The sequence below is a fragment of the Notothenia rossii genome (assembly GCF_949606895.1).
Source record: "Notothenia rossii genome assembly, chromosome: 9".
In the NCBI taxonomy this organism is placed as follows: Eukaryota; Metazoa; Chordata; class Actinopteri; order Perciformes; family Nototheniidae; genus Notothenia; species Notothenia rossii.
This window is the reverse complement of record NC_136907.1, coordinates 59,325,461-59,342,172: the sequence shown is the minus strand read 5'-3', so window position 1 is coordinate 59,342,172 and position 16,712 is coordinate 59,325,461. Positions and strand designations below refer to the sequence as shown.

At 41.4% G+C, this 16,712-nt stretch overlaps 2 protein-coding genes across 6 annotated transcripts in view; one reads left to right on the top strand and one right to left on the bottom strand.

Moving 5' to 3' along the window:
- The first annotated feature begins 6 nt into the window (after nucleotides 1-6).
- On the top strand, nucleotides 7-8,292 carry trnau1apb (tRNA selenocysteine 1 associated protein 1b). 2 transcript variants are annotated; one of them, XM_079650045.1, is made up of 8 exons: nucleotides 7-73; nucleotides 1,321-1,420; nucleotides 2,247-2,299; nucleotides 3,240-3,368; nucleotides 3,774-3,890; nucleotides 4,397-4,664; nucleotides 5,593-5,635; nucleotides 6,477-8,292. In XM_079650045.1, the coding sequence occupies exons 1-8, from the start codon at nucleotides 24-26 to the stop codon at nucleotides 6,611-6,613; spliced, it is 897 nt and encodes a 298-aa protein (XP_079506171.1). In that variant the 5' UTR covers nucleotides 7-23; the 3' UTR covers nucleotides 6,614-8,292. The 2 variants fall into 2 exon arrangements, with proteins under 2 accessions (XP_079506171.1, XP_079506170.1); XM_079650044.1 differs by having other exon boundaries at nucleotides 5,590-5,635.
- A 3,682-nt stretch (nucleotides 8,293-11,974) lies between these two features.
- The window catches only part of fitm1l (fat storage inducing transmembrane protein 1, like), a 59,256-nt gene continuing 54,518 nt past the window's right edge, over nucleotides 11,975-16,712 (bottom strand). For all 4 annotated transcript variants that reach the window (XM_079649183.1, XM_079649184.1, XM_079649185.1 and 1 more), the window contains 2 exons: nucleotides 14,266-15,432; nucleotides 11,975-13,660 (listed from right to left, as the gene is read on the bottom strand). In XM_079649183.1, coding sequence (XP_079505309.1) covers nucleotides 12,985-13,660; nucleotides 14,266-14,444 — 855 coding nt within the window. In that variant the 5' untranslated portion in view covers nucleotides 14,445-15,432 and the 3' untranslated portion in view covers nucleotides 11,975-12,984. The remainder of the gene's footprint in view (nucleotides 13,661-14,265; nucleotides 15,433-16,712) is intronic.

The window sequence follows — 16,712 nt, the reverse complement described above, 5'->3', positions numbered from 1 at the left end:
TCATCAAGCAGGCATTTAGCGCTATGGGAGAATCGCCGTTTGGAGTAAAGATCATCACTCACAGGATAACAGGGTAAGATATACAGAGCACATTATGCCATACACCTGCCCTTCTTTTCAAGCTTTGAGGACAACTGTTACAATATTAGATGTGCTGGTAGGTTTCCTCATCAGACTTGTCGAGCAGAGGTTGATGGCTTTGGCTTAAATGTAGGGATGCTCCGATCGATCGGCCGATATTCACTCTCGGCCGATTGATCTGTTCTCTATAAAGGCCGATCAGGAGAGCCGATCACATGAAGTAAAATACATGACACTTTTCTCTGTGCCCTGCAAAACAAGCTCGCCAAAATGGCTTCACCAGTCTGGCAGTATTTTAAGGTGTCTGAAAAAGACAATAAATTAGCGGTATGCAACGTGTGTGAAGCAGAAATCCTGCAGCTCCGCCCGCTGTGACGGACCGGTGAGCGGAGCAACACTAAGAGTTAGACCTAACACACTTAGCTATTGTATCTACCTCTGGAACAGGCTAAAGTTATAAATATATTTATTACTCAGTCGGGTCACTCATTACTGGATCAGGGAGCTGCATGAGACAATACTGACAGGCTGTCAGGAGAGGGAGAGAGGGGGAGAGAGCGCTTCCGCACGTTTCTCCCGTGTTATTATCCAACGTTAATGTAAACTAACGGGAGGCTGTGGCTCAGTGGGTAGTGTGCTGAACTTCGAATCAGGGGGTAGCAAGTTCAAAATGTTTTCTGTTTCAAAGGCTGATAAAGAGCGTTATTATAAAAGCATGGTACGTTGTGCTTCACATAAATTATTAAATAAAACTATAATAATGAATCTTTTGAAATATAAATCAAATGTAGAGAGTGCACGATGGTCCCAGCGCACCGCACGGACGCAGCGGTCCGCCCGTCAGCGGTATAAGCCTGCATTCAGGAAGCTGTGCTGTATGGTGTGTATATGGAGGAGACCTTTTGCCGTCGTAGTCTGCATGTCCTTTACATGCTCAGAAGGATCCACACTTTGGACCAAATTAACTCAATGACCAGGCACAGCTCTGAATGAAGTCTGAGGGGATGCAGCATACGGATGGAGCTTTTTAATTTGTTTTGACTAATGAAAAATGTTTCAACAAATACTTTTTTCGCCGACTAACGTATAGTCGACTAATTGGGGGTAGCCCTAGTCAAGGCTAACCTATAGCATACCCTTTAGTTGAAGGCTAAATAATCAGGTTGCTTTTTTAAGGTGGTTTTAATGTTTTGTATTTACCGTAATACTAAATGTTTCTCTTTCTCTGTCCTCTTGCAGTGGTTCAGCCGGATACTGCTTTGTTGAGCTTGCAGATGAAGGAAGTGTCGACCGCTGTGTCCAAAGACTAAACGGAAAACTTGTTCCTGGATCAAACCCGGTCAGTTTCATGGTTTAATTTCAAAATACTTACCGTTATTCCTTTCATTCAATCCCTACTGCAATATTGTTTCTCCACAAATATTCATATATTATTACAAATTTAATACTGCCTTTCATTTTTTTCCCAATATTAGTCCATGTTTTCAAGCAGTATTTTATTGTTGATTTGACTGTGGATAGTGGAGCTCCACTAGTCTTGGTCCTCCTTTTGCACTACTCTTACTACTGACTGTTGATAAGTCAACATATTATGAGGCTGTAATTTGGCTCCGTAACAGACCAGATTCTGCAATTTTCTTTTTGTGTTAAAAAAATAAATAGAAAATACCACTATTCTGCCTTCCCTGTGGGTTTTAATTGTAAGTGTTTACAAATAAGCGACATTAAATACCAGTAACACATTTTATTTATTGATAAGTAAAACTATATTCTTTATCAGCTGCACTAAAAGCAAACTTCATTAAGGGTCTGAAATGATCCAACATGTGTAAAGTTGTGGGCTTTAGCTGCTTGCTACTGAATTGAAATGCTGTTGGCCCCTGTGAGCTGGCCAAGCTACTGGGCTCCCCTGTCCTACTGCTGAAGGTGGCTGAGAGGCTGCTTGTACATGAATGTACTTTGTTTGAAGCTGGTGAATAGAGTCTCTGGTAGGAACTAACTGAGGAATGGGCTAAAGGCTGCTCTGGGTGGTGGAGGTATGTAAACCCAAATAACAACAACCATAATAACTCTGATCTCTATTTTCAGCAATTTCAGTGCTATACTACAAGTCTTTGGTGTTTCACGTTGACTTAGTGTGTGTGTTCTCTCTCTCCCCTTTGCAGCCCCGGAAATTTAAGCTAAACTATGCCACCTACGGGAAACGGCCAGAGGCAGGGTAAGTCCTTTTTCACACTATTCACAAAAGGTTACAATTCAGCTATTATTTAAGCCTCAGTAAACCTATTACCTATAACCTGAGGTTGAGGAAATGTGTACAAAGTCAAACTAACATAACCCTTAATAAAAAATATGTGTTTGAAAAAGAAAACATTGAAGATATGTTGAGATGAATTACCAGTACACATTTTGTTTGTTTTTGACATTAGGCTGTATTACTTTGTGTGAATGTGTACGAGTGTTAAAGTCTCGACTATATAGAGCTTTGCCTAAATCCTCTATCTGATATAAGTCAATTCATTTCTGTTTGTTATTATCAAAAAGACGACTTATTTGTGTTTTGATTGATGTACAATTTTAACCACCAGATGATGGCGGGTAATGGGGTTACAGTGTTCAATTGTATCAGTTATATATATATATATATATATATATATATATATATATATATATATATATATAGTTCAATTATACGCATGCACATGGCATTGTATTAATACATGATTTACTTTTATAACATAGATATACTTTCATTATTAATAAAAAAATAAAAGTATTCTTTTTTCTCCGGTTCCAAATTAACTTTCCATTTGTTTCACTTGTATTCTTTTTTTGTTCTTTTTTTGGCCAAGATGGTTTGTTTCCAGGAATGCCCCTATCGTATCCCATTGCATATTATGTGGCCTAACCAAATATAACAGGGAGGAGGCAGCTTCTTCCATACTTAAGAGGTTCAGAAATCTTTTCAAATGAACGCCAAGGCCTTCTCTTAATAAATAGTTATTTCTCAAATGTAGGAAAGGCACTCATTTATTTTTTTCAGGGTTTCAGGTAAACGTAACACAAATTAAATTCCCAAAGTCAGTTGCCCCTTTTAATGTTTTAATACAGTGTGTATCTGTGTTTGAATATATATTCAACGTTGTTACTTCTCGCAGGCCGGAGTTCTCAGTGTTTGTGGGCGACTTGGCCTCCGAGGTGGACGACTTCCAACTGCATCAAGTTTTCAAGAAGTACCTTTCCTGCAAGGGAGCCAAAGTAGTTACTGATCAGTATGGATACTCCAGGTACGTCGGCACATAGAGGTGGACCAGACAGCGTCAGACATTTGTATTATTAAGATTGACAATAGGTTGATTTATTCATCATTTGTAAGAAATATACAATAATACAACAATGTTTCCTGGTTTCTGTGTGATTTAAAAACCACCAGTACATCGTCATCTTTTTTCGAACAAAGGTTGAAGAAATGTTTGTGCCGTCTTGCTAAAACTATTGTTTTCCCCATATAGGCTAAGCAAGAGCAACTCACAATTCAAGTGATGCTACCTCATGTTAAAAGTAAAACAACAAGTTTCAGTTCTACCATAATAATACCCATTCTATTCTGTTTTTCATAAGTGGCTATTAAATGCCAAGTATGGAGCGTGTGTCGGAGTGGAGAGGAGGTTTAACGGTTGTTTCACCTGCAGAGGCTACGGCTTCGTCAAGTTTGGGGATGAGGGCGAGCAGAAGAAGGCGATCGAGGAGTGCCAGGGTACGATGCTCGGGGGAAAACCGCTCAGACTCAGCATTGCTGTGGCAAAGAGGTGAGAACTAGGACAGGAAACATGATGAAACATGGCAAAGTATCCAGACTACAAGCTATGCCAAAGATCATATCATGTTTATTGACAGTGCCTCTTTGTGTGTTCATGCGTGTCAGGCTTATTGAGACTTGTATTTTATCCGTTTTCAAGGATTTGCTTGGGAAATGAAATGGGGTTTTTTCCCTCTTTTTTTCATGTTGCTTTGGGTTCAAATGGGCTTTAATAGAACCCAATAGGTGTTTTGGGGTTGCACCGCTGAAGCAAAAGAGCTTTTGTAAATACATTTTTGTTATCATTGCATTGTCATTTTAAACCAACTGTTTTTTTATTTGAATATGCAAACCCAATTATACATCACATTACATTATAATAAACTTTAAATGTTTGACTTGATTTTTTTTGGAGGAACATGTTTTTGCTGAAACCTGCTTATCCGTTTAATAGTTGATGGATCAATTAATAGAACCTTTGTATTAATGTATTGCGTTTTATTTCTTATGTTGCAGCCAAAAGATGAGCAACTACCATGGGGGCCAGGGCCAAAATTTCCATAGCAACTACAACCAGTCCCAGTCCAGTTACTATGGCAGCCAAGGCAGCGGGGCTCAGGGGGGTTACTACCCTCAGTGGGGAGGCTATGACCAGTACAGCGCCTGCAACAGCGGTTACAACTATAACTACGGGCCCTATGGATACCCCCCACCAGGCCAAATGGTGCCACCACCTCCCATGGGGTTCCCCCCCACGTCTACAGACATGTCCGGAGCTGTAGAGGTGAGGAGAACACGTTCACACCCATGTTTGTAGGAATAGATTGAGATGCTTGGTATCTGTGCAGTGAGTAGATATGATTCAGAATCAGTGGTCGCGTGAACCGAATATTTTCCGTCTATGACAGATTTTTTTTTTCAATGATGGAAAAATCTGAAAGCAGTTTCATTTTGACCGATTAGAACAAACTAATTAACTCAGAACAGCGCCAACGTTTCCCCACAGCGAGGCTCCGGTGTTATGCCGTGTTGTGCATGCCGGCCAAATAGGAAATGATATTGTTTCCAAACTGTACTTTGCCGTACAAATCATTGAAATGCCTGTGAGTTTTCGCTTTACGCTGTGGGCATGCATAACACCGGCACTAACAGTTTACGAGCGTGATCTCCCCCCCCCCTTCCCATTTCCATTCTTTGTGCTAAACTTGCTAACTTGAGCATTACATTTATTGTAAAAAGACAGAAACAACCAAAACATACTCTGTGCTAAACTAAATTAAAATATATTCTAAAATACAGATTATTTTGTCAGGGAAAGAACATTGTGACCTTTGAAATGTAACCCCTTTTTATGGAAGTACTTTAATGATGCGAAATTAGAGTATGTCAAAGAAAATACTTTGTTAACCAGGAAGACATCTTTGTGTTTCAATATTTTTACACAAAATAACTCAAATCATCCTGAAACAAAGATTGGTACAAATAGGTAAGGTGTTTGTTACAAATCTTGTGTATATCACGACTTGGATATGGATTTTGCATGGTAACCAGTATTTTTTATGAATGTAATTCAAGTACACTTAATATATTAGGGCTAGGACAATTAATTGACAGCTATTAAATAACTATTTTAATTAACATGCTTTATATTACAACGGTGCAGCCCTAACATTTCAGAAATAATTTCACAATATTTGATGTTTTCCCAGCAGAGCCACGAGGAGGGTGGGGAGATAGACGAGGATAATTCAGAAGGTAAGACTTTTTATATCATGAGGGGCGTTCACACCAAGTTATTTTCCCACAATAGTTCATGAGAACTCAGTTCATGAGAACTCTTTTAGTTCTGATGAACTAAAGCAGATCGCGTTCACACCGCAATGAGTTCCTGTGGGTGGATTCGGCAAATGAAGCTGCTGACGTCACTTCTTCTGCTTTGGGTTTACTGGCAGGCCGCAAACAACTTCACGGCGTATACTGCCACCCAAAATCCCCGGCCGGAAGTCCCCGGAGTTGGGGACTGGCTTCAGTAGAAGCTGCTGGGAGTCTGCATTCCGCCCAGCCAATCAGACATAGGAACCTTTTTCTCCCACGAAAGTCCCTGCTCCCTGTCCCTGCAGGGACGGAAAAGGGGGTAAAAATGGTTCTGATGAACTAATTTAGTTCAGGGGGCTTTTTGGTGTGAACGCAAATATATCTGAGTTCTGATGAACTATTCTGGGAAAAGTACTCCGGTGTGAACGCGCCAATGGAAAGTTCTTTCTATGTTTCATTGTTATGTTATAGGATATGTTGTAGGCGTGTTAGTAGATGCATTATTGTGTTGCTTATTAAGATGCTTGGAGCCCCTTTAATCAGATATTTCCATATTTCCAATAACTGGTTAATTAGTTTATTTAAATGTCCTACTTATCGATGTAAATATCTCACAGATGCAACTCGTAAATGTACAACTTCAGGGTTGTCTGGTTCTTATCCCAGCAGCTGATGAGGTGTCAAGAATAATTCAGAATTTGAAGTGTGTAGACGTTGAATTATTTACATGCTCCTGTGAGCTTAAAACTGAATCTGTACACGTTTTGGTCGGTGTTTACAGAGCCCATCCCCGAGTGTGACGTGGAGCAGTGGAACAAAGATTTTATGCAACGCAGCGAGGAGCTCTATGACGCCATGATGAGCTCTCACTGGGAACCCATGGACTCTATTACCTCCCCCATCCCGTCCTTTTCCTGATAAATCTACTTATTCTGATGCCCTAAACGTTTCAAATATTTCTGTTTTTATGATCTTGTTCTTCCCATAATATGCCATGATCACAATAATGTTTCAAAAGGCCAACTTCAGTTCACTGTCTGTCACTGACACTGGCTACCTAAGCCTTCCTGAAGGCTGAGAGTGCATGCATATGCACTCGTTCCTCATCAAAAACAAAACACAAATATTCACTTTATTTTAATGTTTACCATGTTGGTAATTTTCAGATTAGTGTTCTATAGTCAATTAAATTATTGTAGTTCATACGATTTTTATGAAAACCTCAGTAAACCAGAGCAGGTTTATGGCTGTAGCATTGGAAACTGAATGTCAAGTGTCAATATTTCCCCATTTATGAATATCACTGACTGAAGTCTTTTGTTGATCCATGTTGAAATGGTGACACCAGCAAAAGCTTGCTTCGTTCATTGGATAGGGCCTTGACTTTTTAAAAGAGATTTTTTTCCCACAAGACAAGTTCAAGCTATGCCTTAATTTTCATTCGCCATTTACTTCCTCTTTGTCTATGATGGACATTAAAATTATTTTGTGTATACAGGATATCAGTTTTTTCTGGTCTTGTTCATTTTTTAATGAAGGACTTTGCTCCCCCATTTTTTCTATTTGTTCTTTATAGAATAAAGGAGAGGTGTCATGGCCATTTCCACTGATCATAATTCCATTGTTGAGGTCTACTAAAATAGAAAAATACTGTGCAATTTTCCACACTCACATTAGTTTCGCATACAGCATCTCTGTAAAGTATGTGTATTCAGCAGTATTCACTTTCTCCACTAAACGGCTCGCTGCAGCTCCCCCCCCGTGATTTCCTTGTTTAGCGATACACAGCCAAACACAGCCTGAACACACACAAAGTCACAGCCAAAATAAAAACAATAAGTGTGGCTTGATATTGAGTAAGAAAAAGGTTTATAGGTTGATAAACGCTGTGAGAATGGGTCCGCAGAGAGAATTTCGCGCGATTCCAACTGTCTGTTATCAGCCTGCAGCACGGAGAAGAAATCTGCAGGGGCTGCATGCACTGAGTGTGTGTGTGGATTGGTCAATTTGGACCAATCAGCGGGGGCGTAACATAACGGCTCCGCGGACATAACGTAGCGGCTCCACGGATTGGCCCATTTAGTTCCGGGTAGGTGCTTTCATAAGCACGTACCCGGAAGAATGAAATGGATGATGACGTTTCACCAACGAGGCGTTTTGGGGAGGTATTTTCTGTTTTAGAGTTTTACTCGCTACAGCGTGTACTTTGAGGGTTTTGACTCTGCAGACCGTTTACATGCAGAAAAACCTTCATAACACACAAGGGGACGGGTAATAACCGGAAAAGCATGACATGTCACCTTTAAGTAAAAGACTTAACGTTTGGGCTGATTATGACATTGAATTTACCCAACAGCAATCAATCACATATTTAATGTATCACTGTTTTCCAGATGCTCAATGTCTTCCTGTATAATAGATGAATGGTCCAACCTCCCAATACTTCTGAGTGCTGTGAATCTAAAGGTTTTTTAGGTTGACCGCTGAACTGATCAGATGTCAAGGCAGCATTCATTTCTGCTGTTTGACAGCTGATGTTTTGTAAATATTTTCTTTGTGGATATGTTTTATCAATAAAACTGAGGAGGAAAAAAGTATTTTGTCTTTCCGGAGAAGTTTTTTTCCTGCAGCTGATACATACTGTAAGGTTATTTTCTGGGAGGATTTAAAAACAGTAATGGCGCCCCCATTATCCTCAGCTATACATTACATTGCATTTAGTTGACACTTTTATCCAAAGTGAATTACAATGAGTTCATTCGACTAAGAAGATACAAACTTGAAGAAAACAGAATCATATACATCAGGTTTCATAGAGCCAAAACATTTCAAGTGCTACTCAACTGGCTTTAGATAAGCCAGTCCTTTATTAGTATACAAGTGCTTTGTTAGTAATTCTATTGCTCGAAGTGGAGTCGAAAGAGATGAGGTTTCAGTCTGCGCCAGAAGATGTGTAAGCTGTCCTGATGCCAATGGGGAGCTCATTCCACCATTTTGGAGCCAGGATAGCAAATCGACGTGTTTTTGCTGATGGGAACTTGGGTCCCCCTCGCAGTGCGGGTGCAGCGAGCCGTTTGGCTGATGCAGAGCGGAGTGCACATGCTGGGGCGTACGGTTTAACCATGTCCTGGATGTAGGAAGGGCCAGAGTCATTCGCAGCATGGTACCATAGCATGGTACGCAACAGTGGTGGCCGCCCCACCTCTTCCCACATTAAAAAAAATATTTTTTATTTTTAATGAACAAGGTAAATATTATATAATTGGTATCAGTAAAATGTATAATCTACAATAAAATCTCGTTAAATTTTTTTTTACGATGTCTAAAGTTACTGATAAATCACATGTTTCCTGGCCTTGCCCATGTATCATTACCCTCTCTCGTCTGGGCGCTAAGAGAGGAGCCCTCAACCAGTGCAGCAGCAGCCACTAGCAGCTGACTGTTGCTATCTGTAAACTATGCCTCCGAAACATAATTTCAGCCAATCAGCGTCGTCAAATCTGATGATCACCGGGCGCCAATCTCAGCGCCCGGTGCAGGGTTATGGCTAGAAAGGATCCGTCTTGTGTAAAACTCTCGCAAGAGTTAGCGAGTCACGTGGTTGAATGTTTACGTTTGACAGGCAGCCTTTCAGTTACGACCTTTAACATCAGTGGGCCACAGCAAATGATGGTGAGAAGCTAAACTATCTATTAATTATGTCAATTACAGGGAGTGTGATTGTAACAGCATGTGTGACTAGCTGGATGCAAACAGGTAAACTCTGTCTTTTGTTTCCCATGCTTGCTCTTCAAACAGCCGGGGACAGATACTATGGCCCTTTCTCATTTCACTAATTCCCCTCCTCGACTCCTATCCTCGACTCCTATCCTCCAGACTTAGTCCCGCCCACAGGAGATGCGAGCGGAGGAGCCGAGGAGGGGAACCGAGGAGAGAGGAGGGGAAGCGGCAGGCGGTTAGAGAAATGAGAACTCCTCTCCTCTGAGCGGTAATTTTAAAGAGACGTCCATTAATGATGACAGGAGGCACAGCAGCCCTCTCTGTCTGATGGACAGATGTGTTCATGACGAGTTATATATTTACTTTGATTCATTGACAGTGAGTGCGGTATAATTAGACAATAACAGGCTACAGATGCAGACACACACTTACACACACATATATATATATGTATGTATTTATATAAATATATACAATTTCCGAATCAAACAGAGCACTCAATAACGTAACTCTATCAGAGACTGGATATATCCCCCCCCCCCCCCCCCCCCCCCCCCCTCTCTCTGGTCGCTACAATGAGGAAAATAAATTACGGGCCCAAAGTTTTATTTACAAGTATTAAGTAAAAGTATTAAATAAAAGTAAGCAGAGGACACCAAACCAACTGAGACCTGTCTGTCCGCTGCATCTAAGCACACACTACCACACACACATACAGCTCCTAAAGCATATAATCAGGCTACAGCCGTTGTGTATTATTATGTGAAGCACTAAATGGTTTTAGAAAAATATCGACTCTTTAGAGTTTAGAGGCTTCAATACTCAAATTTCCCCTCCTCGACTCCTCGGTCCTCCGGTAGTGACCCGGAAATGAATTTCAGCGCGCCATTTTGAAGGACATCTAATTTCTCTAAATGCACACCGAGGATCGAGCGTCGAGGAGGCTCTCTGGAGGAGCTATAACCGAGGATACACTGATGGTTCCTCCACGGCTCCTCCGCGGATGCATTTCCGGGAACAGTGGAGGCGTGACGCACGGCCGGACTTATCTCAGCCAATGACAGCTCTGCATGCATTCCCTGGATATTATTTTAGAAACTGCTTTCATCGCGTCTCGATGTTTCCAGAGAGAACAGCTGTGAGACCTGTCCGTGCAGAAAGCAGAGCAGTGTGTATAATATATACCACTCAGTATAACAGGTCTTCTCTCTTTGCTTTAGTTTAGTAGATAACTACAAACAAAGACTCGATATTTTTCTAAGACCATTTAGTGCTTCACATAATAAAATACACAACGGCTGTAGCCTGATTATGCTTTAGGAGCTCTAGGTGTGTGTGGTACAGTGTGTAGGTGTGTGTGTGTGGTACAGTGTGTAGGTGTGTGTGTTGTACAGTGCGTAGATGCGGCGGACAGACGGGTCTCAGTTGGTTTGGTGTCCTCTGCTTTTAATAGCCTACTTGTAAATACAACTTTTGGCCCGTAATTTCAATTCCCCATTTCAGCGAATTGTGTTACGTTATTATGAGAGTGCTCATACTTTAAATTGTATATATTTATATAAATATATTTGTGTGTGTGTGTCCGCATCTGTAGCCTGTTATTGTCTCATTATACAGCACTGTCAATGAATTCAAAGTAAATATATAAGTGGTCATGAACACATCTGTCCATCAGACAGAGTGCTGCTCTGCCTCCTGTCATCATTGATGGACGTCTCTTTAAAATGACCGCTCAGAGGAGAGGAGTTCTCATTTTTCTAACTGCCTGCTGCTGCCCCTCCTCTCTCCTCGGTTCCCCTCCTCAGTCCTCCGCTCGCATCTCCTGTGGGTGGGACTAAGTCTCGAGATAGGAGTTGAGGATAGGAGTCGAGGAGGGGAAATTTAAGAATTGAGAAGCCTCTATAGTTTGTAGATAGGCCTATCTACAAAGCAAATACAGAGAGTAGGCTTGTTATACTGAGTGATATATATTGCTCTGCTTTCTGCACAGCCCTCAAAGCTGTTCTCACTGTAAACATGGCGTCGCGATTCAAGCAGTTAATAAAATAATATCCAGGGGATGCATGCAGAGCTGTGATTGGCAGAGATAAGTCCGGCCGTGCGGCACGACTCTTAAACATCACTGTTGCCAGAAATACATCCGCGGAGAATCTGCAGAGGACCCATCAATGTATTCTCGATTATAGCTCCTCCAGAGAGCCTCGTCGATGCTCGATCCTCGGTCCTCGAAGTGCATTTAGAGAAATGAGACGTCCTTCAACATGGCGCGCTGAAATCCATTTCCGGGTCACTACCGGAGGACCGAGGATTCGAGGAGTCGAGGAGGGGAATTTAGAGAAATAAGAAAGGCCCAATGTGTGTGATAGGCTAAGGGGCGGGACATCTCTAAGCGGTTGACCAATCACCAAAGAGCCTGCCAACTAACCAACCAGAGCGGACAGGACTCTGGTTTCAGAAAGAGGGTGAAAAGAGGTGCTGCAACACAGGCAGTACCATAAAATATAACACGTTTTGAACCTTAAAGCATGTAAACATACAAAGTGGAGGCACACAATACAATACCTTTTAACATGGTAGCATTTTAATTATAAGAATAAGCATGTAATTAAAAACGCTGCTGTTGTAAGTACAGCCGCACAGGGCTGCTAGCATGCGTTTATATATTTTTTAAACCATTCCCCGGCCTAGCCAGATACAGTATGTACCTGAAGACCCCTGTTCTCCTGTGCATTTGATGTATTGGTTTCTCTAATTCTGGTCTTTTTTATTCAATGTTATGTAGGCTTAAATTATTTCAATCTTGTCATATTCAGTTTTTTTTTTTTACTGTTTTCGGTTGCTTATTCTCTTAATGCTGTTATTTTCTTCGCCTATCTCTATGTTTCTTCCATGACTTGCTTTGCTTATACAGTACTGAATTTGTGTGTTAGAACCAGATAGAAGGTGCAACCAAACTAAAGACCATGTTCCCCTCTCTGTTCAGATAATGTCACAACATTGTTTTGATTTTTATCAAACATTTTACTGTTGCAGAATTTAAAACTGACAGAGAAATCATGAATGTTTTATAGCATCTGTACACCTGCTAATATTCGATCTTATCAACAGAGTTTACAGAATTTGAGTTTATTATTTCACAAGTTTAATATAATTATCAACTGTCAAATTGATAAAATTAGCACAATGAATACCCATCAAAACATTTCAGTAAGGCATTTTTTCTGGCTGTCTCAAATACATTCAGCCTGAATCTAAATAGCTACTGTCCCCTGAATTCCTCTCTTGTGGGTATTCCTGGGAGTAACATGACCCCAAGTTATGAGTTCACACAAAACAATACTTTAATAACTACAGTAGGAAAGAGCATGTGTGATACATATAGAGAAAAACAAATACATTTTTGAAAGCCCACTTCATCTGTTTGTCCCAAGCTCCAACAGGACTTTGTGTCTTACTTTTAAGAGAAGGAAACAAACACAAATGTCAAGGTTGTCTCCAAACAACCACCGAGAGCTCCTGATTAATTCCATTGCGTCAGTGGTAAAACGTGTATGTTATTTTTTCTTGAATTAATTGCAGTGATCATGGTTCAGTTTGTCCTCGCTTGCAGCTCCGTTGGTCTTGGTGTTGAGAAGTCCCTGTCCAGGCCTCCCGGGGCAGTACCAGCTGGGCCCCAGGCGATACCAGCTCTGGTACAGTCCCCTCCAGCTCAGACACCCCAGAGCGCCCCCTAGCAGCTGTGTGGGGAACTGAGGGAAGTAAGCTAAGAGACAGAGCAGAAGAAAGATCCAGAGCCAGAGCAGGAGAACACAGAACAGGAAGAGGATCCTCAGAGGGCCACCTGAGAAGCCACCCAGTTTCAGGTAAGGGCCAAACACGGCGATTTCCTCTGCCAACAGCAGGCAGCAGAGACAGAGGAGGAAGACATCTTCTGAAACTTCATACCCCCTCCACAGCATCCCAGCTCTGAGGCACTCTGACTTACTCGCCCCCTCTTGCAGCACCAACAGAGGCTGCCCGTTGGCGACTTCCGGGCTGTTGAGTAAACGTTCGTAGCAGCTTCCGGTGGTGTTCTCCAGAAGGTCCAGGAGTTTGCAGAAACCGACCCACAATCCGCCTGCCGCCCCGAGCCGAGAGAGGTGACGGATGGACAGAGAGATGGAGCGACGGATGGAGAAGGAGAGGAGGAAGACGAAGGAGCCAGCAAAGATGCAGGTCCAGCCCCAACCAGAGCGCAAGAATATCCTGGAAGAAGAAGAGGGGAGATTTGATGAGGGTTGGAAGGTTAGTGAGAGACTATGGAAGTAGAAGTAATGGGAGGAAATTAGATTTTGTCATTTTAAAAATTAAGTATTTATTACACTGAACATCAGGGCATTTATTCCATATTTAGAGTTATATGAACGCAGCCACTGGTAGTCCTATCCCTTAATGGTTCCTATTCCGCAAAAGTTCACACATTGCAAGGTTAAGCAGTTGCTCTAATGGTACATGGTACACAGATCTATCAATTTACCTATTTTCTTTTCATTCTGATTGTCCGTTCTTTATTTTGATGTCGCTCTTTCTGATGTCTCTTCCTTTTTTAGACGATTCAACATATCAGAAATAATCTGTTGTCCCTTTATCTACAGTGGTTAATTCAGTTTTAAATATAATCAAAAATCACTGTTAGTTACTTTTGTTGGTCATTGTATACATTTTTCCTCATCATTACTTTTTTATGTTGTCAAAAAGCCAACAGGGTTTAATCTGAAAGGGGTCTTCAGACTCTTCATCATCATTGTCACAACAAACGGAATGGTTCAAAGAAGACAAGTGTACAGGAAGTAAACAGGAAGCAGCCTCACCTGTAGAGGAAGTGGGTTTTCTTGGCAAAGACGCTGTGCTGGGAGACCCAGAAGCTTAGTGCAGGGCCGAACATCACCAGTACCGACAGCACCAGATGGAAGTGCTTCCGGAAAATAACGCTACCCAGGAACCGGGCCGCCAGGTCCGTCAGGACCACGAGCACCGTGTTGAAGAACATCTGGACCCAGAACTGACCAGATGTAAAGCTAACTCAATATTTCTATATGAGAATGACACTTCTGCTGGCTTTTAATGCAGCAACCTGTTGGTGTAGATTATACACTTTGGACCAAATAGCATGCACTGATTAATGTGATAATGCAGCAACCTGTTGGTGTAGATTATACACTTTGGACCAAATAGCATGCACTGATTAATGTGATAATCCTCTCTCGAATGCACTTAACACACAGGTTGATGCTGTGGATCACCTCTGGTGCATAACACAACAATCCAGCTTATCAAGTAGTCCAAACGTACTACAAAAACTGCATTTTTTTCAGTTTGACAGTGGATCCATCAGTCTATTGATCGAACACTAATCCAGTTTGAGAAATCCAAAGATGCTGCTGTGTAGTAAAAATAGTCGAAGTCCATTTGTGTTAGCTGCTAGTGTTCGGAATCCATGCGTAGAGCTTACTGCATACAAGGAATGAAGGGACAGCTGGACCCTAGCATTCCACCAACTGAAAATATGTGCTCACTGTAAAACCCAACCACGAAATTCTTTAATCCAGTAGGAGCTCCTTCTCCGGACTCAGTGCTGTTTAAAATATCTGCAAGTAGTTTCAGCACAGAGTAAGCTACAGCTGAACAATGCAACCAAACCGCATGACAGTTGTTTTGCGGGTTTTTCCTGGGAAGAGTTTCAGTCTTATCTGATCTTTAAAACAGGTTTCCCTGGTTTGTCATTCCTTTTCTTCTCTTCTCCCATTAGATTACTTCTGCAGAAATGCAATGTCCTCCGCCGTGTTTCACTCAGCAATGGCCACCACTGTGTTACCGTAAGGCTTCCATTGGTTTGATTTGAGAATACTTTCCCTGTACCAACTATCTCAGTGAGCGTGGTGTCTCTGCTCTTCTCCGTCACTCACACCCACCTTGTTCTCGCCCCGTACATATGTCTGCAGGGCCTTGAAGGTGTCACATTGCTCCTGCTGGGTTGCCTGAAGGGGACAGAGAGGTTGAGCCAATGAAATGGGTTCCTTAGGCTGTAGTATCGATTGCCAGCTGAATCTGAGTCTCATGGCACTGCTTAGTTTGAGCAGTATCATGCAATCCATTGTAAGAGAAAAGTCCTGAGTTGACTAAAATGATGTGAAACTAGATGTAATGAGTCAAATTGTGAGTTTATTTTTATGTTTTTGAGTGTGTGTGTGTGTGTGTGTGTGTGTATTAATAGCAATAACCTTTGTACTGTATCTGCACTGAGACTCAGCTGTTGCAGCAGTCTGTCTCTGTCAATCAGAAAATGGTAACACACACACAGTCCACATTTGTAATCCTTATTCTCCTTTCTCTCAGGTATTACCTACTTTAATCAAATGTCTTGATATGACCCAATTTTATCAACAACCACATAGTAATATTTTATCCACCAAGCTCCTTGAGAAAACAAGTTGACTTATAGGCCCATCCTGGTTCCACCTAAATTAGCAAGTATATACAAGTTTTTCAAAGAAGGGAAAATGGTGTTCAACATTGCGGACACACAGGTAGCTATTTCTGTCTTTCTATCAAACTCCTACAAACAATAAAATACTAACTAATACATATAAATGAGTTTCATTATGTTTTATGTCATTTATCATTTGAAATCAGGTTGGTTTTGTGAATGTTAAGCATTTAAATACATTTGAATTGTCCAAATCCTTGCAGAAATTAATAGCATTACAGCGGGTGAAAATGAGCATTTCCAATGGGTGTTATATTTCCATCTCTGCCAATCGCAGCTGGAGCCGATGAACACCATGACTACTGCAGAGTCATTTGTCCTGGGAATTTTAACATTTCACTCTGAAGACAAAAGCCAGATGTTAGGTGGTGTTATTGGATGTTTTATATTTAAAAACAGTGTTATAGCAAATGCATTTTCTTGCCTGCCTAAAGTATCTGGAGGGGTGCATTGTGTCGTGTCCCAACTTGGTGGAACACTTGTCATTGGTTGATATTTCCACTGAAGAAAAAAAAAGGTTACGACCGCTTAAGTGTCATATAAAATAAGGTAAGTTCCTCTAATTTGAAGCACTACCCCTTTATATCTTTCTTCTCTCCCCTGCTGTACTTTGTATTTCTGAATCGTCTGAGCTGAACCGTCATGTCAATCTGTTCTCTTCAACACCTCTCTGTCATCAGTCCAGAAATACAGGTTGACCTGATAAGTGTTAAATGTCTCCCATGTCTTTTTCCAACTGTGTGCCATGTTTAAACCTTCTAATTAAGTTAC